This window comes from Tasmannia lanceolata, unplaced genomic scaffold (genome assembly GCF_043159265.1).
Source record: "Tasmannia lanceolata isolate RefF3 unplaced genomic scaffold, GAP_Taslan_0.1 ptg000037l, whole genome shotgun sequence".
NCBI lineage: Eukaryota > Viridiplantae > Streptophyta > Magnoliopsida > Canellales > Winteraceae > Tasmannia > Tasmannia lanceolata.
The window spans coordinates 53,641,623-53,663,008 of NW_027518714.1; the positions used below are offsets into that span (position 1 = coordinate 53,641,623).

The 21,386-nt window shown below is 38.4% G+C and overlaps 2 protein-coding genes across 2 annotated transcripts in view; one reads left to right on the forward strand and one right to left on the reverse strand.

The window, feature by feature from the left end:
* KU70 (ATP-dependent DNA helicase 2 subunit Ku70-like protein) overlaps positions 1-10,229 on the reverse strand; it is a 40,395-nt gene extending 30,166 nt beyond the window's left edge. The window contains exons 1-3 of the mRNA XM_077373398.1: positions 9,991-10,229; positions 9,801-9,878; positions 4,328-4,444 (exon numbers count right to left, since the gene is read on the reverse strand). Coding sequence (XP_077229513.1) covers positions 4,328-4,444; positions 9,801-9,878; positions 9,991-10,056 — 261 coding nt within the window. The 5' untranslated portion in view covers positions 10,057-10,229. The remainder of the gene's footprint in view (positions 1-4,327; positions 4,445-9,800; positions 9,879-9,990) is intronic.
* A 2,703-nt stretch (positions 10,230-12,932) lies between these two features.
* On the forward strand, positions 12,933-17,248 carry LOC143860928 (Sodium Bile acid symporter family). The gene is made up of 5 exons (XM_077371787.1): positions 12,933-13,434; positions 14,064-14,159; positions 15,136-15,442; positions 15,527-15,774; positions 16,628-17,248. Exons 1-5 carry the CDS (start codon positions 13,079-13,081, stop codon positions 16,866-16,868), a joined length of 1,248 nt encoding a protein of 415 aa, XP_077227902.1. The 5' UTR covers positions 12,933-13,078; the 3' UTR covers positions 16,869-17,248.
* The last annotated feature ends 4,138 nt before the right edge of the window (positions 17,249-21,386 follow it).

Genomic DNA, 21,386 nt, shown 5'->3' on the forward strand with positions numbered 1-21,386 from the left:
AGATATAATGCGGTTGCGTCATGGATTCAATCAAGGTATTAGATACATGGTGTATACTGGGGATCGTATTAGTTTTTGGAGTGAACCGTGTTGCTCTTCCGCTTCCCTTAAGGACCTCTTTCCCACTTTTTTTATTGTTGCTTCCCAAAATGAGGCTCTTGTAAAAGATTGCTTTGTACAAAGTGGGAATCGTGTGATTTGGACGTCTAGCTTTAGGAGGAATTTTTTAATAGAGAATTGGATTTGGTGACTAGATTTCTAGAGTTGCTAGAAGGGTGCTACATTAAGTTGTCTGGGGAGGACAAAAGGGTATGGATATGGGACTCTTCTTGGGTATTTTCTGTCAAACCAGCATATTGCGCCTTGTGATTAGGGTTGCAACTCGGGTCGGGCGGGTGGGTTTTCTTGAACCCTGCCTTACCCGAGAAACTATCTCGGGTCGGGTTGGGTTGGGTTTTTTTTCAAAAAACCTGTGATTCCAAACCCGGCCCTACCCATAGTTTCTCGGGCCGGGTCGGGTTTTTCTACATTCTTGACACAGCACTATAAATTCTGTTCCAAGGGGAAGAAAGACCTCAACTGGCTAGTGCCTACCAGCTACTCAGCTCTTTAAACTAGTTAACAATTTGTGGGACCATGGCTCATGAAGGAAAGGGCGGAGCCCCAGTTTTGCTGAATTATGGTAATACATTCACTTCTCAAAAACAGGAATCTGGTAATAGTTCAGAAATTTCAATTCAATCTTCCCCTTAAAAACCAACTCTCTTGCTTTCCTAAAATTGCAAAAGCCCTTAATGGAATCAGAATAATTAGAAAAGAAGGAAACAATTCAACCTATATCCATCTCTGGAACATAAAATGCTTTAAGGCTTCCAAAACCTCTGGGGAGCTAAAAACTAAAACCCCCATGTCAAATATGTCAATATATCTGTTAATTTCATGCATCTATTAGAACATGCTTTGAAACAAACATTTTACTATCAATCCTTGTCCGAGTTAATACATCTGTTACTTTTTGTTTCTACAAAGTTGAAGAAGCTACAGTAATCTCAGCACTGTCAAAATTCAAGCATTTTCTATTTCATATGGAGAATGATCTTGTTAATTTAACTCTGTCTGAGATTTGTGTTTGCTCTTCGATTCGGAAAAACTAGGAAGGAATTTTGAATGAGGAGTTTGTCAATTTTGATTCCTATGTTCAAAATAAAAATCCCCGAATATTTTTTTCTATTATCAGCAAACACAAAATCTGAACTACTTCACGGTGAAAACCTGCAAATCTTCTACACGTGTTTGAAGCAGAAATACATGAAACCATGACGAGATTGCAACCACAAATTCCACAGTGCATATAAAGCCAAGAGCTTTAAGCAGAGATGGAGTGCTCCTCTTCAATATTCAGCAGAGAAACCCAAAAAAAAATATTGGATTCTACATAACCAAGAGCTTTTATAAGATGTTACTTGCAGACATTGCAGATCTAAGAGGAGAACAAAGCTACTGATTTCTGGGGCATGCAGGTGACAGATCTGCTACTCTCGAACCCAAACCCTGACCCTAGAAGAGGAGGGTTGGGTGGGGACAAGAATGATTTCCAGAGGAGTTGCTTTGAAATTTTTGCTTATTATTCAAATGTAAATCATTGATTTTGATCATTGAAAAGGTCAAGAGAGAATGTGAAGGTGAGGGGAAACGAGAAAATGAGAAACATAACGAGATGGGCAGAGGGGGGAGGAGAAGATGAGATTGTGATAAGGAGGAATCGTGAGTTTCAGAATAAAATCCTCAAAAGTTGGAATTTCCCGCAAAAGTTCAACTTTATTGAAATATTTTCAGATGTGAAATCGGGTCGGGTTTTTTCCCCTTTAATCTTGGGCCGATCCAAGATTAGGTCGGGTTTTTCAAATTGAAACCCGACCCAACCCGAGACCCATAGTTTTTGAACCCGACCCAAGGTTTTTTGGGCCGGGTTGACGCGGGTCAAGTAAAACCAGACCCAAGTTTCAACCCTACCTGTGATGTTGCCTCTTCTGCAGCTAAAGTGTGGAAATTTCATGCTCCTCCTAGAGTTTGCTTTCTCGGTTGGGCAGCTTGCTGTGGGCGGATCCAAACGATAAATTTTCTTCGCAAGTGTGGGATGTGGCTAGTGGATCATTGTTCACTTTTCCTTGAAGCTGGGGAGTTGATTGATCACTTGTTCATTCACTGCAAGGCAGCTAGGGAGATTTGGAATAGTATACTATCAAGGTTAGGCATACATTGGGTATTCACGTCATCTCTACCCGATCTGTTTCTATGTTGGGAGGCAGCTCCATGGAAGAGTAAAGGTAAGATGCTTTGGAAGATTTGTCTACTGGCGACTGGCTACCTTGTGGATCTTCTAAAAAGAGAGAAATTCTAGAGTGTTTGATGGTCATGCTAAATCATCGTATTGTTTATTTATTAAGATGATTGCGTTGTCTATAGCCGGGGCGAGAAGCCTTCCATCATTTCGCTTTGTATCAGCCTACGATCTTTGCGAGGTTGGAAGGAGATTTGTTTTAGTGTGGAGAGGTGTCCTCAAATTGTTCAAGATTGGGATGCCCCTCCTAGTGGTTTGCTTAAGCTTTAACTTTGATGGGTCAAGTTTGGGCAACCTGGGTCCTGCTGGTATTGGTGGCCTTTGTCGAGATTCCTCTGGATCTGTTCTTTGGACCTTCTCTGGTCCTATTGGGACCTCTGATGCCAGTGAGGAGGAGGTTAGGGCTGCGTATCAAGGAATCAAGCATTTAGACAAAGATATTATGGATAAGGTTATCGTGGAGAGATTCAAAAAATGTGGTGAAGTGGCTTTGTGGTTCGGTGGTTCCCCTGTGGAGATTCGCCCATTTTTTTATGAGATTTCAGACCACATTCTTTGCTCGTCCATTGTCTTCAAGCGATCTTCTAATAGTAAGGCAGATAGATTAGCTAGGGACGGGGTGGGGAAATTGGGATTGGAGTGGTTTGATTTTCTACCACCCTGATCTTGCTTAGTGTTTATCCCTTGTACATTTTCTTTTTGATTGTATTCTTTGGTGGACCATATCGGTCTTCGTTCTTATTGAATGAATTTTGAAGTGGGTCTTCAAAGTGAAAACTCAATCTGATGCTCTTCGTTTACACAGTAGTGATATTCTTTGTTTCTCTCTTCATCTTCGGATTCCTATCTAATGATCCAGGACGTAATCCTGGACGTGAGGAATAAAAAAAAAATTTAAAAGAATTTCATGAGGGTTGAATCCCCAACGCAACAAATTGATACTTTATATAACATCACGTAACACTAATTACAAAGAGTGCCATTAAGGGCATCCATGAGGTCCCTGCCTAATTAAATTAAGAACAAGTATTCTACTTAAAAAAATACATCTTAACTATGTATATTTAACTTAAACTCTTAACAAGGTTAATGAACTAAGTCTTCCAACCCTTTGGTATATCTCAGTGATGCATTTTGATGACATCTAAGTCTTTCAACCCTTCTTCGATACATCTCAGCGGTGCATTTTGATGACATCTTGGTTTATAGTGCTAGTGGGAGGATCACCTAGTGCATTCATGTCAAGTGATAGGCGCTTCATGAGAAGTTATAGGTGAATTTGAAAGTCACACAAGTGATAGGCGCTTCATGAGAAGTTATAGGTGAATTTGAAGTGTGACTTTCCAACTGATTTCGAAGATAACCCATTTAAGAAATTAGACACTTCACATGTTGCTGATTTTCTACTTCAAGAACATGATGAAGTTCATGGTGTTCCTTGACAATCACTTTGGATTGGGACAGTATGTTTCTCATCCATTTTTGGAGGATCTTATTTATGGTGGTATTTGGGCTTGCAATTGAGTAGTGTGTTGACAATCATCCATTCTACATACATAATGGGGCCGTTTGGATATATTGATTTTATAATCCTGGATTTTACAACCTAAAACCCAGATTTTTAAGCTAAAATCTTGATTTTACCAGACTGTGTTACAACACCTTATTTACGCATTCAAAATCCAGGTTTTAGGATTTAAAATCTAGGTTTTAGCTTAAAAACTATAGGTTTTAGCTTGCAAAATCAAGGATTTTACAGTATTGGATTATAAAATCCATGTATCCAAATGGCCAGAATCTGTCTGTAAAAACACGCCTCCAAATAATGGAAACATACAGATCAGCACAGAAGCATCATCAAAAACATTAAAGAACTCAGATTGGAAGAGCAATCTCTTAGAGGTGCATTGAATCATAGAACGTGTTAGTTTGAAGATTTATATAAATGAAAAGAACATTCATTTTAAAAAAGTCATGGCAGCTTACAGTGTTGAAAAAACAGATTGCAACTTCATCAGAAGATCTATTAATGATTTGAGTCTTCAAGGACTGCAAAATAGAACTCACGGCAACATGAAAAAGAGTTTCATTCTTTTCATTTTCCTGCAAACATTGATAGAACAAGATAATTTTCCATCAGAAATTTTAAGAAATGAAGTCACGGCATGTACATTACTAGAAATTTTAAATTTTTCTTAAGAAACAAATACATACAAGCAGCAATTGTAAGAGGTTGTTGGTGAAATTTCATGATCATCATCAGGGGAAACCTACTTTAACTTTTATGGAAATAGTGTTTCAGCTCAAAACAATGTCAAATTCCTAAAAGTAGCTTATTGATGGTAACTGTTGATTTGGGAAAAGGGAGTCCAAATATCTGCTAGATACATGGTGAAGTTGGCAGAACTTAACCGGTAAAAGGAGAAAATGATAGATACACAAAACCAATAAAACTTGCGGGCAAACGCATCAATCAAAAACATGGATGGACTACAGGGCATTAGCTAAAGATGAAAATAAGGTTAATTAATTACCACCAACAGTGCCTTGAATATGACTTATACACATCAGCGTACGATGTATCTAAGATGTGGGTTGGATACATTGTATATGACATATACATGTGTGTGTGTGTGCAGGGCACTTGGTTTAGATTTACCATTATGCTCACCAATCAGTGTACAGGCAGTACAGCGCATGGACACTTTTATGTAATTTGGTTTTATTTTAGTTATAAATAGATTGCCATTATGCTCAGCAATCATGTGTACATCCCATGGGCACTTTATGTAAGTTGGTCTTACTTTAGTTGCATAAAGAAGAGGAGACAAGTTGTGAGCCCCAATTTGAAGAACTCCTTCTCAAACAGTTAGTGCGGTTGGATCTTCCCTCTTCTTCTTTTTCCTGAATGGCATCTTCCCTCTTCTTCCTTCTCTTCTTTCTCCAATTCAAGTATATTTGACATAATATCAGAGATGGCAAAGATCTACAGAATCAGTTTGTGAAGATGAGGACTTCCAGAAATATTTTGTGAGGAAGGATCCAACCACCCAGCTGTGAAGCTTGCCTAACCTAATTTGGTATGTGAGACTTTGATCTAGACTTTGAAGTCTAGATCTAAATTTCGTGAGGCTTCTTCAGACCTTTGAATAGCCATAGCGTGGTTCCCAACTTTCCTAGTGAGAATGGGTTGGAAAAACCCTAATTCAATTCATGTAATCAGATTGCACTTCAAGGCCCTCTTTCTCCACATTTTCATGAGGTTTGATTAAGAAAACATGAGGTTTGATTAAGAAAACAAGAGGATACATAATCCATTCATTTCATGTGATTTGGGATCTTCTTGAAGTGTTTTTAGCTCTATGCTAACATCTTATTTGTGGGTTGCTTGTGACAAGATTTGGATTTGAAATTTACGGACACGTGAAATTGATATCTTTGACTGTATACTGAGTAGCTCATAACCTGTTGAACAATTTTGAAATGTTTTTTTGGGGTCTTGGATATCCTATTGTGTAGAGTTCAGTTCGACCTGTTAGCATTATGATTCTCGTGATCAGTTGTGACTTAACCCTGTAAAAGAATCAAGAAAGGAGGAGAGAGAGAGAGAGAGAGAGAGAGAGAGAGAGAGAGAGAGAGAGAGAGAATCCATGGGTTCCAAAGTAAAAACCTTGTGACCCCTTGTGCTATTAGATATGGACAAACATTACAAATAAAGTTTAACTATGCGTGTAACTGTGCATGTTACTATTCAGGAGTCACTATTCAATGTTCATGAACACTTCCCAAGATTGGCATAGATATTGATAACGCCCCGCTTGCTCAAGATAGAGACATGCATTTGACAACCCCTTTAGGTAAGGAATCTAAAAGTTGATCCTCTAACTTCACAATTGGAAAAGGGATCTCTTTTTTATGGTGATGCGTACATTAACGAGGGGAAAACTCCCAAGACAGAGATGGTCAAGCAACAGAAGAAAAGACGGAAGAAAAAACAAAAAGAAACGTAAGCAAAAACAACAACAACACCAAGGAGGAAGATGATCAAACATCTCCAAAGGTGCTCTCACTACACCAGAACATAGAGATCCCTTCAGAAGCAACTCTCTCTAACAAAGAACATGTCAACCTCTGTATTCGATACAATCATACTGAACCAGATTATGACTACATCACTAGTAGTTTATTGTCGCAGTAAAGCTTCAAGGGTCTTTCCACCTTCACACCCACATCCTATAGAAGAATCCTTAACCAAAGTAACTCAGCAACCCCATGGGCCATAGCGCTATACTCAGTCTCAGCACCTGATTGGGAAATAACTGGTTGTTTTTTGCTCCTTGAAACTAAATTACCTCCCACAAGGTAAAGTAGCCAATAGTAGAACGTTTAACATCTACAGAACGTGCCCAATCAGCATCAATAAAAGCCTCCACATGAATATGGTTATCATTAGAACACAGCAAGCCCTTTCTTGGAGAGCCATTTAGTTACCTCAGCACCCTCTTTCTTGCTTCTAAATAACAAACTCGCAGAGCATGCATAAGGTAACTCAACAAACTGACATCATGAGTAATGAGTAATATCAGACATGCTAAAAGATAGGCAAATGTCCAACCATTCTCTGAAATAATCCTTTATTGGGTTGGAGCTCCCCCTCACTTTCATTAACCTAGGATTTGGATCAATTGGAGTATTTGCAAGTTTCGGCCTAAGCTTCCTTCTATCATTAAGTCCATAATGCAGCTCCTTTGTGAAATGAAGATACCCTCCTTGGACCTACCAAAAAAAAATCTAAGCTGTCCAAAATCCCTAATTCCAAATTCTTCTGCTAAGAATGCCTTCAACTTTTTCACCTCGAAAGGTGAATCCCCTGTCACCACAATACCATCCACATAGAAGATCAATGTAGTCCCTCCCTCCCTCCCTCTCCGAACAAAGCGGGTACACAACTTTTTTCAATACTCTTAAATCTATCAAACCAGCCCCTCAAGAATGTTTTTCAATATATTGATTTCTTCAACCTGCATACTTTTTCTTCGCGGTTAGGAACAATGAATCATTGTGTGTTGGGGGGGGGGGGGGGGGGGGGGGGTGATAAACGTGCAGCCGATGAAAAAACAAATGTAATATCTTTGCTATTGGAGAAAGGGTTCCTAGTAATCAATTTCATACGTTAGTGTGCAACCCTAGCAGTGACTAGCATTTTAGCTCTCGATTGAGTCATTTGCCTTATGCTTTATAGTAAAGACCCTCTTGCAGCTCACATCTTTCTTTCCTTTTTGCAATTCTACCAACTCTCAAGTCCCATTTGCCTCATGCCACTTTGGATTAGACCTAGACTCCCCAAACATCCACTGAAGTTTTTATTGATTTTTTTCTTTGTATTTTTCATCACAGGGCCAAAGCAAGATAGATCTTTTCCCTACCATGGACCACATAATCTATAGTTATGTACTAGAATAGTCTCATCAACGGAAGAAACCATGATCGGTCTCTTCCACACCAGATTTATGAAAGCCACCAAATATTTGTATTATATGTGGGAAAAAAGAGAACTTCCCCGTCAAATAGCAGTGAAGACAATCGATCATGAGGGTAGTTGCAAATTCGCAATTAACAGTAATATGGGCTTTTCTTAGGCATTTGTCCTATACTCATATGTCGTAGACTGTAGAGGAGGTGAGGTAGGCCAATTTTTGCTCAAATCAATTCCAAAAATAATTTTAAAATGGAAAATCGCATAAGGGGGAGAACGGTGGTTAGGGATCAATGGAACCCCAAGTCCCCAACCAATGGGGGTCTTCATATCAGACAAAAACATCCAAGCTCCCTAACATCATTGGGCAATCCCACAACAACCAGTCCAAAAAAAACAACCAAGGGTCGAGGTAGTCACACATTCATTGGGGCACACAAAAAGCTCATCGTTAGCACTTGTTGGCACAAAGGACACTCACCATCCACACTCGGCACTCACCATCTAGACTCACTAAAAGGTTAGAGCCTCACCAGGGCGCCAAAATAAACAAATGGAGCAGAGGAAAAATCTTTGGTCCTTGTCGGGAAGCTATGTCAAAGAAAATATCTCTTATTCAAATGGTTGGGAGTATCGTATTAGACTCTAAAGCATACTTACCAAAAAATTTCTAGTTGGATCTTCGATGGGAAGCTCACTTCAAAAGCTAAGTTCTTCTCTAGTTCCCAAATTTAGGCAAGTGCGCTTCCCTTACATTTCTTGCTTCTTTCCTCTTAATTAAGAGTATACTTCCTATTTAGTTGATTGTTTTTTCCTAAAAGAGTGTTTTCTCCTTTTGATAATGTTGAACACCACAAAAAAGAGTGTGTTTATAACTTAAAAACACATCTTAAGGTCCAAATGAAACTTATATGGATCTTTTTCCAAAAACCTAACATTAAATCTACAAGAATAAAACATCTAAAACTATAAATACCTAAAAGTTGTAATCCTAATCCGTTGTAAAGTCTTATTTACTACCTATAATCCTTACCTACACTAACCCTTCCCCCCCTAACCTACAATAACCCTACTCTTTCTATTCACATTTTTTGTTTGCTTCCAGTGAGACTTATTGCATGCTTCATGTTGACTATCAAAGACACTTCCCATACATTTTCCCTTTACTTTCTTTAGTTGTAACTCTAATCCGTTGTAAAGTCTTATTTACTACTTATAATCCTTACCTACGCTAACCCTTCTCCCCTAACCTACGTTAACCCTACTCTTTCTATTCACTTTTTTTTCTTTGATATTACATGCTTCATGTTGACTATCAGAGACACTTCTCATACATTCCCCCTTTACTTTATTTAGTTCTTTTCACTTCCCGCATTTTCTCTTTTCTAAACCCCTTGCTTCCCACTCTAGCAACTATGCTCTCAAGGTGTGGAGGATGAAATTGCATTTATCATTGGAGTACAATTCATAAGGCATCTGTTGTAAGATTGATATGACTTCAATGACATTAACTATTACTTCTCTTCTACAATTTAGCGTCCGAATGAGAGAATGGTAAGGAGTTTTGACATGTTACTTACCCAAGGGAAAATCTCAATTAGCCATGGAAAAATGCCAAACCTTTATGACATCAAACTGTTGCTTTGTTCCAACAAAAATATGAAACAAACCCTAATTCTCCTACCATTGGGTTGTGAATATTTTGTCACTAATGCAAGGGCATGGGCACAAGTAAAGATGTTGATACCACATTCTTCTTCCAGAAGCTCATATAATATATCAGAAGAATAAATAATCAAATTAAATCTCCTAATTTAATGTTTTTAACATTAACCTGCATTTGGAAAATAAATTACAAAATGTTTAATAGATTTCAACACAAACCTTCCTGATTCTTGACTAAAAGGAACTAAAATGGTTAGAAGAATTCCAAATTTACTCAGAAACAATTAGTTTGAAAAAAATATACTGAAAGAAACTCACTGATTTGCCACTAGGGCAGAACATTTTGGGAGAAGCATCGACCAGGTACACGACGAATTCTTTGGTGAATTCTCTTTCCTAAATAGAACAGAAAAAAAAATGAGTAGAAGAATATTGAAGAAGAAACTTAAATTCATTTCTATACTGAGAGGAACAAGAACAAGTAGATGGATTAGAGCCCTAATGTCACCTGATAAAGGTCATTATCGAGATCGTCTTCATCGTCTCGAAACAGCTCTTCTGGGTCCAAATCCATTCTGATTTAGAGAGAGAGAGAGAGAGAGAGAGAGAGAGAGAGAGAAAACGCTTGAATTCGTGCTTCCGCGAGAAGCCAAGGCAAGAGAATTTTGGCGGCATAAAAAATAGGTGATGCAAGATTAAGTAAAGGGCGGTGATAAATTCGCACCCTCTATAGGATAATCCGCGCCACTGGAAAGGAACGTCAACGTTAAAAGTCTGCCACATAAACCTCCTTTTTTGACGCCTTTTAACGTCAATTCATGGTACAGTGGTGCGAATTATCCTACGGGGGTGCGGATTTATCATTTTCCTGACCAAATTACCACAGTATGCTTCAGCTTCTCTCTGTTTTCTCTTTTAATTTCACTAGTCTCTATAAAAAATGGGTCCGGCAAGATTAAGGCCTACGAAAATCAACGATTTGATTAACGTGGGATCAAAGCCATTGAGCAAGGACTTGTTCATTTGCATTCCTTGGATTAATGAGGAAATTACGTGGATTCCTGTTGGCCCGCATGAAATCATCTGATATATTTAGTAGTTGGGATAGATTATGAAACTAATTTAATTACTAGATATATTAGTTCTAGTATGATCCGATCTTATCCTACAAAATAGCGTAAAAAATTATTCCACCACAAGTGGGTCCCATTTAAGCAAGTTACAAAGGTAGGAAATGTTTGGTTAGACACTCATTGGTTTGATTGATGATTCCTTGTTTGGTTGTCAGTATTGCATTGAAGTTACATTTGACTCCCAAACAAATTTTACGGTAATGTTAAATTTTTGGTAGAACAAGTGGAAGGGTTCTTGTCTTTGCTTTCTTCCTTTCTTTTCCCAATCTCCCTCTTCACTCTCTTTTTTTTTTTTTGGTAATGACACCCCTACTTTTTCGATTACTCTCCGAGAGTATTGCTGCGCAACCAAACACTGCTTACCCTCATTCCACTATTCTTCTAGATAAATCAAACGCTTGTCTCCTCCCTTTTGGCTTCTTATTCTACTACTCTTCGAGCCACCCACGCGCAACCCAAATATAGCAATAACCTCTCTCTCTCTCTCTCCTTGTTTTTTCCTTTACCCAATAATAGACCACCCTAATTTTTTCCTTTTTTCCCTATTTTTTCTTTTAGTTACATTTCCTAATCTTTTTCCTTTTCTTTTCATTTTACCATGTCATTTCTTTGGGGTTTCCGTCATGAGGAACCCAAGTGAATGGAGCCTAAGAAGCAATATTTGCAGACAGTGTCTTTGGAAAGAGCTTAAAAGTCGTCGTATTGTAAGCATTTTTTCTCACTTGGGCAAGAGAGATTTGAACCATAGTTAGCAAATTGTCCCTATAAAACTTTTTTAAAGGGGAAACACGTTTTGAAGGGTATGATTTTAATACTCCGTTTCAGGACTTTTTATAGGAAAAAAATAAAGTTCTTGTGAAGATGTTAAAAATACCGTTTAGACGTAATAAATAAGTGTATTGTCCTTCAACAATTGTATGCAGATGCAAGGCATAATTACAGTTATGTACGGGAGGAGATGTTCAGTCTCAACCTCAGCTGCAAACATTTTAAATGTGTAATGAGCTAGAATAACATATTTACATGCTCCTTAGGATTTGTGAATCTATGTCTTCAAAGATCTCTCATGAAGAAAGGTATTGTGAACGTATAGCTGTTTCATCAACCAGTGAGGAGATTTAAAGGCCACTACATAGGTGATGGGATCGAGGAAGGGAGATGAAACTAGGATGGCATTATAGCAACATATATGGAATAAAAATGTTTGGTGGAGACCGGGGTTAGTTTTATGGATCCCATCCTTAAGGCGGGTGATCATAGGATTTGATTGGACGAGGAGCGGGGTCTGGTGATGAAGATAGGAGAGAAACTCAATGTAATAAAGCTAGTGTTTAATGTAGGAAACCATGCAGGGATAACATGAACAATCAAAGCTACAAAGATGGCAGTAAGTGGATGGAGTGCCAATGAGCCTCTCTAAGGGCGTTCGACCATCAACTGTGGGAGTTGGAAGTTGATTGATGAGGTAAACAACTATCCAGAAGGCATCAAGGCAAAAGGTTTTAGAGACGTAGGTATGGTACATCTCGATTTTATATGGTGTGCTCGGGCAAAACCTAGTGTTTTTCAAAAAGTACTGTGGGGCACACTTCATAGGATGATCCAAACCATTCATTTGTTGGGTCACAACTTAAATATGTTGTCCCCCGTAAATCATCTCCAGATGATATCCATAAATCAGAGGGTTAGGATCAGAGCTTATAACGTATTTAAGTAATGGCCCAACAAATGGACGGTTTGGATCATCCCCATGAAGTGGGCCCTACGGTACAAAATACCAGTCTTCACCGCAACACAGCATATTCTCTATGGAACTGGAGACCGTTGAGAGCCCAAGTGAGGACGGCCACTCGTTTCCCATGCATGCCAAACTACCACACGTGTGAACAAAAAAAGAAGAAAATCCAACACGAATCAAATACACTCTGCAAATGAAACAAACAAAAGACGTAAAAAAAAAAAAGCCCCTGATGTTAGCACTACTATATTTTGATAATTGCACTAACTTACCTTCCCCTTTTATAATTTGACGCAGCTGTCAAATCTTTACTATTTCCAAAAAGGAAAGTGATATATCCACCCCCTTCTTTTTCTTGGGACAACCCAATCGAGTATATTTTTTCACTAATCTTTTACACTAGAGGTGGGTGTCTGAAGTAAGCAAAAGGGGCAAATATACATCATTTCCCATTTCCCTTCGCCCAAGCTATCGAAAGTCAATTAAAAAAGAAAAGAAAAGGTGGGTTAGTGCAATTATCAAACATGGTCGTCCCATTATCGCTCCCCAAAAAAAATCCCTTAAAAGGAGAGGAGAGGAAAGAAACTTCTCACACAACAACCAGTACCCAACCCATATCCTCTTCACAACACCACCCTCTTCTTCCTCTTTCTAGAGAGATATAGAGATAGAGAGATAGAGAGATGAACAGTTCATAGTGTTACTAACCTCCTCGCCTTCAAACCATGGCCGTGATTCCATGTGCCTGTTCTTGGTACCCTATCAACGTTAACAATGCTTCAAACAGAAAGACTAACTCTTCTTTCTATACCAAAACAAAACCCTCCAATCTCTCAATTCCTATACTTCGAAAGAGTTTCCATGGTGGGTCCACATTTACAGTCTCTGCCTCATCTTATATTGGCAGAGTAGGTTTACAAAGAAGAGAAGGGAACGTTTCTCTACTTTCTTTTGGAGCAAACCCTAGTACTTTTTCTGAAGAATCAAAAACCGATTCTTCCCAGATTTTGTCCGGAATGTTACCGTTCGTAGTCGCCGCCACGGCCGTCACCGCTCTCGCCAATCCGGCGACTTTCACCTGGTAATGTTTCTAAATTTTCCTAGTTTTTAACACTAGAAAAAAGATAGCTTGAACTGACCCTATTCAATTTTTGTTTAGAGGGACCTTCAATTTATGATGATATCATCTCTAAGTTAAAAATGTTTTTTTTTTGTTGCAATCAAAACAGGGTCTAAGTGGATTTATTTCTGAATTTTTCATGATCAATGTTCTTTTAAATTTTTTTGTTTTTTGCCGAATTACAAATCTTTTACATGCATGAGCTCAACAAGATTGAAGAATTTGGGATTTTTATTTTATTTGAATTTTATTGAATTGTTGAGGGGGAGGAAGATTGGAGGAGTATATAACAAAGTTCAAAAACTCGGAGGTTTGCTGAGTCGACTCAGCCGATTCACTCAATACTAGATTAAATCTTAGAGGAGAATTTTCCGTTTAAGTCTGTAAAATTCCTTAATTGTCATACTTGATATACGTTTTCATTGGAAAGTTTGAAATTTTTGTCGGGGGAAGTTGACTCGGTTGGGTTTTGAGTGACTCGTTTAGTTCTTAGGGTATTGTGGCATATATAATAAGGCTTTGAAATTAAAATTGAAGGTTGAGTCAGTGACTGAATAGAACAAGGTTTTTTGGTGGTTTTGTTGCTGTAGGGTATCCAAAGACTATTATGCCCCTGCTCTTGGCGGGATTATGTTGTCGATCGGTATTCGACTCTCCATTGATGATTTCGCGCTCGCAGTCCAAAGGTGTTTGCTTGCTTCCACCCCTTAATCCCTTCTCTGTTACTGATATGTTTATCATTAGTAATTCAAGTAGAGAAATAGAAAATTATGAGGATGGTAATGCCTACATAAGTTGAATTCTTGATTCAAAATCATAAGGATTGAGCTCATTCTGGCAATCTCTGATGTTCTGAGATGATCAATTCTCACCCATCACTCTATACTGTAGTACAGTTGCTTATACAGTCTTAAACCCTGTTTGTTTTGGATTTTGAGAATCAATTTTGAGTCCAAAACTATTAGGGCGATGATATTTCATCCCCCCCCCCCCCCCCGCAGTACGCATTGGCCCCCTTTTATTGTGATTTGACGTCAAAAAGAGTTAAAGTTGCCCACTGTTCACGTTATAAGGGGGGGCGGATGCGTACTGCAGAGGGGGTGAAAATATCATCTCCCAACTATTATTGGACTAAATATTAAACTCAATTTTGAGTCCAATAGTCAGTTTTGGACTCAAAATCAATTTGCTAAATTTAAAATGAACAGGGCCTTAGTGATTTGAATGTTCAATTAATGGAACTTTTACCTTCTGAAATTGGACCCTTATAAATGTTTTGGTTTGTGCCATCCATTTGGAGGTCATCAATTGGATGTTTTCATGGTTAAGATCGGCAGAAGGGTGTAATTTCTGTATCATCTATGATTACCATGCATGATAGGGCTAACCACATGGATGGTCTAGATCAGTTGAATGTACAGCCATGTGTATGTTAGCATTCTACCGCAGAAGTGTCCTGGACTTAATCATGAATACGGATACTATGGCATGCGGATATTCTATTTACATAATGTTAAAAATCCATAGTTGTCACTCTGTATCTTATATTTCTATATATGCATCAGCTAATAAATCATGTAATATTTTCAAGAGGATGCATACACATATTATTCCTTTTAATTTTGAATCAATGGCAAGTTCTTTATGGCTTATCTGTTGCAGACCTCTACCACTATCTATTGGGTTTATGGCGCAGTACGTGCTTAAACCAATTCTGGGCCTGTTGATTGCAAGAGTGTTTGGGGCTCCTCCCATGTTCTACGCAGGTTTCATTCTCACTTGTTGTGTTGCGGGTGCCCAATTGTCAAGTTATGCTAGTTTCTTGAGCAACGGAGATGTGGCATTGAGTATTCTATTGACTAGTACAACGACGATATTGTCTGTGTTGGTTACACCTCTTCTTACCGGTCTATTGATTGGATCTGTAGTACCAGTCGACGCAGTAGCCATGTCCAAGTCGATATTGCAGGTAATCACAATGGGCATGGAGGATTGTGAATCACAAACAATAATGTGTGCTTTCTTGGATGGTGATGGGTTGTTGATTGTGTAGGTGGTGCTTGTGCCGGTTACTCTAGGCCTTGTGCTCAATACTTATGCTAAACCAATTGTGAATTTTATTAGACCGGTGATGCCATTTGTCGCCATGGTTTGCACGTCCCTATGTATAGGAAGCCCTCTTGCGATCAATCGGAACCAGATCTTGTCCACAGAAGGTCTCCGGTTGCTTCTACCAATATTGACATTCCATTGTGTAGCATTTACTGCAGGATACTGGGTAGCTAAACTGCCTTTTTGGAGGTACTTTCTCTACCTGTTTACTTTTGTTCATAACTCCTTAGACGGACGTAGATGACAGGTTGTAAGGGTATGAGGAGGCCAGAGCCACTGCACCCAAACATGAAATTGGGTCAGCTCATATTCGGTTCCATCCATATTTGGTTGAAAGCTCTGCTTAGATCCCGCCTATCTGGCACCCTTACCATGTCTCCGGAGTGATGCAACTACTGACATTTATTTGTCTTGTGGTTTTCTTTACGTGTTCATGACTGTGTTCATGTCTTTGTTAGATTGGAGATATGATAGAAACTTGGTTTTAGTGTTCTAATGTCCATTTGGGATCAGAGAACACTACTCACACAACTCCTGACGTTCTTTCACCAAACTCTGCTACCAGTATTTTGTGCAGGGCTATAACCAATTTCCATTTTTATGTCTGATCGGAATTTTTGTTTCTTGGGTCATCATCCTTTTCTCAAACTAATTGAAAATTGCCATGTATTTCAGAGCCTTTTGTCCCTTGTTCTTCTCTATAGCCTTTACCTCCCTTAATAATCTCAGGTACCCTTTTGATCTTCAGATAGGGACAAAATGCAAGGGGCTGAACTTTTTCATATCAAGTAGTTGCACAAAAAAATACTTTGATACATTTCCAACGATTTTTTTTTTGGGGGGGAAATGGAAATTTTACGCTCATAACATTTCCAACAAAATTAAGAGAGAAGTAGCATAGATAGTTCACTAAATCAGTCTGCAATTCCTGGGTGTATGAGAATGAGATCTGTTTAAAATCCAATCAATTTCTTTTACTTTATTTTGTGTCTTATCTTGAACTCTGAAAAGATCAATTCTGAGATGTTTTGCATCCGACCAGGCAGGAGGAGAGTGTGTGCAGAACGATATCGCTGTGTACAGGTATGCAAAGCTCCACTCTAGCAGGGCTTCTTGCCTCACAGTTCCTTGGAAGCAGCCACGCAGTCCCCCCAGCTTGCTCCGTCGTCGCCATGGCTATCATGGGCCTCTATCTTGCTTTTTTTTGGGGCAATGGATACCGAATTCGAGATATTCCCATGCAATTATTCCCCCGGGATAGAGACACCACTTTTAATGGTTGAGCAGAAAGTCAGAGAGTGTATCCACTCATTCATTCACACATGAAAGACACCTCTTTTGCTCTCTTCCGGCGAGGGAGCTAACCGGCGGGGATTATAAGTTTTAAATGGAGCATACCAGAGATGATGGATATAACTATAAAGGGGGGATCTTACTAAACAGTCTGCTTATACTACAAATTCAGGGCTTGTCTATTGTATACACAGGGTACAGTATGGAGAAGATGGCTTTAAATTTATGGTGGAGAGGCAATAAGCTATGAGAGCTACAAATATGTATATCTTTCAGTTCTAGAGTACTTGCATCCTCTTTTCTTCGTTCCCCTCCCATATCATATTGCTTACTGGAATAATACAAGATTAAGCTATGAGAGTTACAAATATGTGTATCTTTCAGTTTCAGAGTACTTACATTCTCTTTTCTGCCTTCCCCTCCCATATCATTTTGCACCGGAGTAATACAAGACATTCTCTTTTCTTCCTTCCCCTCCCATCTCATTTTTGCACCGGATTAATACAAGATTAAGCTATGGGAGTTACAAATATGTGTATCTTTCAGTTTTAGACTACTTAAGATCCCATTTTCTTCCCTCGCATTTCATTTTGCATACAGCAATAATTCAAGGGTTGTGCCTGTATCTATAATTGATCCAAGGTCTTCTAGCACGAATTCATTTCAAATTAAGGCTGGGGAGAGCTTAGTTTGGATAGAATGAGTATGGTTGACACAGTCAAATTTCCATCAACTCAAAAGAGTTAAAAGGAGTTTTTAATCAAACTAGTAGGGTCAGAGTTGGATTCATAAGAGAACTCTTTCAAAGAACCCACTGTCTTTAGTAGTTGGAAGTTGATTCGGTATCTCTCCTGAGGATGAGAGACTGGACAAATCAATCCAGTTTTTTTTCAGGAATTCTCTAAATTTTGTGAAAATTTGGAGGTTCACGATATCCAGCTAATGTAGAACCCAATTGATGATTGAGTTAGGAATCTGTTTTCTGTTTGGCTCTTTTTCTTTGGTCCTAAAACTGGCGTAAAACAAATTTTATGCCTATTTTTATGTGGACAAATGAGTGAGATATCTGTTTTACGCCCATTTTTTGTTCATTTGAAAAATTGCAAATGGGGGACGTCAAAATAAGAGAATTGCCAGGGGGGGGGGGGGCATACTTTTGAAATATTGCAAGAGACGGACAAAATGGGGGTTATCAAGTCTCTAAAAGGGGTAATCAACCGTCTAAATGGTGTTATCAAACTCTCAATAGTGGGTTATCAACCCTCTTTAACAATTTTTCAAAAGTGTATCCCCCGTTGGCAATTCTCATATTTTGATGTCCCCCATTGGCAATTTTCCTGGTTCGAATAAATAGGGGCGATGGCACTTTAAAGGGAAGGGGGACAATTGCCCCCGTTAATTTTTTGGAAAAAAAAAATATACCTTTATTTTTTAATATTTTTTTATACTTACCCCTTTTTTAAAAAAAATATGCCCCCCTTTCAATCATCCCTAAGATAGAAAATAATTTTAAAATTTTATTGCAAGAGACGGACAAAATGGGGGTTATCAAGTCTCTAAAAGGGGTAATCAACCGTCTAAATGGTGTTATCAAACTCTCAAGAGTGGGTTATCAACCCTCTTTAACAATTTTTCAAAAGTGTATCCCCCGTTGGCAATTCTCATATTTTGATGTCCCCCATTGGCAATTTTCCTGGTTCGAATAAACAGGGGCGATGGCACTTTAAAGGGAAGGGGGACAATTGCCCCCGTTAATTTTTTGGAAAAAAAAAATATACCTTTATTTTTTAATATTTTTTTATACTTACCCCTTTTTTAAAAAAAATATGCCCCCCTTTCAATCATCCCTAAGATAGAAAATAATTTTAAAATTTTAATTTTCCATTTTTATATCTTTTCCTTCTAAAACATATCTTTTTCTCTTCCCAAAATCCTCCTCCATTCCAAAATGAATTAAAATAAATACCACAGGTCTTATAAAACACGTTTCCCATAACCTATTCATCTCTTTCTCTATTTTTTATTCTTCCTAGGTCTCCATCCACTATTTCTACTTGTGTTTTTTTTCCCTAAGCAGCAGCAGGTCCACCACGCCTGACGCCACCACACGCCCTTTCTTTTGCTCTCTTTTTCTCCTTGCTTACTATTGCAGCGTCGCTCATTTTTGTTTACTTGTTTTTTTTTTGGAAACTACAATATTGCTTTCGCTTGTTTGGAGAAAAAAATTACTAACAAAAGAAAGTGGAACTGTCACTTCCTTTCTAACTATTCGTCTGTTTGCTATCGATGAATGGACAACTAGTTGTCACTTTCATACACTTGTATGTTCCTCAACGGTTGAATCAATTCCAGAGTTTTGGGCCACTTGAATATTTGGTGGTGTTGGAAAAGCATCTCCTTCGATTGCTATACATGACAAGACCGTGTTTAAATCTGTTAACAACCACACAAGCTCACTTTTCATTAGATTTTGTCTTACTCAGTCATTTCATCTCAAGCAGTTGTTCTCTCACGCAAAAGTCATCCCAGAAATGCCTTTCCCTGTCGATCCATTTAAATCTGTTAACGGTCAGATCCTTTTTTTTCTTTTTTTAGTGCTTTTGGATCCTACTTTATGAGTCTGGGTCATGATCCATTTCAAAGCACCAACAACTGAATAATATAGCATTCACGAGGTTTAGCATTCGAAAACAGGAAATGAATGATTTTCCAAAGATGGGTCTAAAATCAGAAATAGTCACAGAAGCGAGAGCTAAAGCATCAGCATACCGTAGAAGCATAACAGAGGGCTAAGTGAGGGGGATCGAAGTAAGGGCAGGACCCCGGGAAAGTGAGGGTTGGTTGCAATGCCTCCTCCTCATCTTTAGTAAATTGACAGACTTAGTATTCGCCATTGGAGAGGACTAAAGTTCATTAATGAAGGGAGTGAAAGCTTCAACTATTATCAGCATTAGTGTTTGCTACGTGCACAAATGGGTCCCACCTAGAAGAAAAAATTCGTTTATATTGTGTCCTAATTTCTCTCTAGTTGTTTGTTATGGATTGGAGTATTAAAAATAAGGGCTATCTTGATTCGTTTGTCAGGATTGGTTTATTAGGAGTTTTAGATGGAGGGGTAACTATGCTTTCTATTTATAAATAACATGTAAACAGTCCTTCTGAAATTAATGAAGAAACGTATCTTAGAAATTGTGTTTTTGTGCACAAAGGAGAATTGATCCTTCCCTTGAATTGGATCAAGATGCTGATCTTCCCTCCAAGGAGATCAAATCCCTTACGAACCGATTTAAGTTCGTAACAAGTGGTATCAGAGCTGCCGATCATGCGCCAGGCTACGTATCGGGAGATTTTGGATTCCATGCGTGACGATTTTTAGAAGTTCAAAGTATTTGCTTGAGCTTTCTCGTTAACCGAGATACTATGAAGAGCAACGGCGATTTGCGGAAGGCTAGAACAAAATCAGCATATTGATCGAGGGAATTCACCAAGATGAAAGAAAATTGAAGATTGAGAAGGTTGATCTTTTGGTAGAGAAGAGTGCGAGAATCGATGCCGACAGAGATGAAAAATCTTATTTCTTTTCGAGTTTGATCACAGTGGATTTTGATGGTGAAGTTCAAAAGATTACGATCGTTGTTTATGAAGATGGAATCTCAACATTAGTTGTTTTGCTAACAAAACCATGCCCAATACGATTTAGGATCCTGGTGTAATAAATTGTTTTCTCCAATAATTCAACCTTGGGGGCAAGGTTGATTTCAAGGGGGTGAAATGTTACGTGCACAAATGGATCCTTTCTTTCTAGTAGAATAAATTCATATACACTGCGTGCTAATTTCTCTCTAGTTGTTTGTTGTGGATTGGAGTATTAAAGATAAGGGCTATCTAGATTGGTCTATTAGGATTGGTTTATTAGGAGTTTTAGATGGAGTGGTAACTATGCTTTCTATTTAAAAATAACATGTAAATAGTCTTTTTGAAACTAATAAAGAAACAGATCCTAGAAATTGCGATTTTGTGCACAAAGGAGGATTGATCATTCCCTCGAAGTGGATCAAGAGGCTGATCTTCCGTATAAGGAGATCAAATCCGTTACAACTCGATTTAGGTTCGTAACAGTGTCTGATATGGATGTGGGGAGAAGTGAAAGCAAAAAAACTTGGCTAATGATTATTATAGCTCCAGCAATGAGCTGGATAACCAACCCAATGATTCGGAGATAAGACCAGATCGTGTGGTTATCTTATGATTTTGCTTTTATAGGATGAGGTTCCCAATATCTACCTTTTGTGAGGCAGGTAAAACAATTAGGAGTTAGAATTAAGATCAATAAGAAGGAAAACTCAAGAGAAAGGACAATCGTCATCAAACCGAAAAGTGCAAAATAAAATAAGGGAAATGTTATCAGCACTACTGTATTTTGATGATCACACTCCTCACTTTATCAAAAGTACGATATGGCCTGCACCATAGGATGATCCAAACCATCCATTAGATGGGCCACAGCC

Excerpts from the sequence above, each read along its gene's own strand:
- LOC143860928 (XM_077371787.1), top strand. The coding sequence starts at position 13,079 with ATGGCCGTGATTCCATGTGCCTGTTCTTGGTACCCTATCAACGTTAAC. Across the intron at positions 13,435-14,063 it reads AATCCGGCGACTTTCACCTG|GGTATCCAAAGACTATTATG; the intron begins GTAATGTTTCTA and ends TTGTTGCTGTAG. Across the intron at positions 15,775-16,627 it reads GCTAAACTGCCTTTTTGGAG|GCAGGAGGAGAGTGTGTGCA; the intron begins GTACTTTCTCTA and ends GCATCCGACCAG.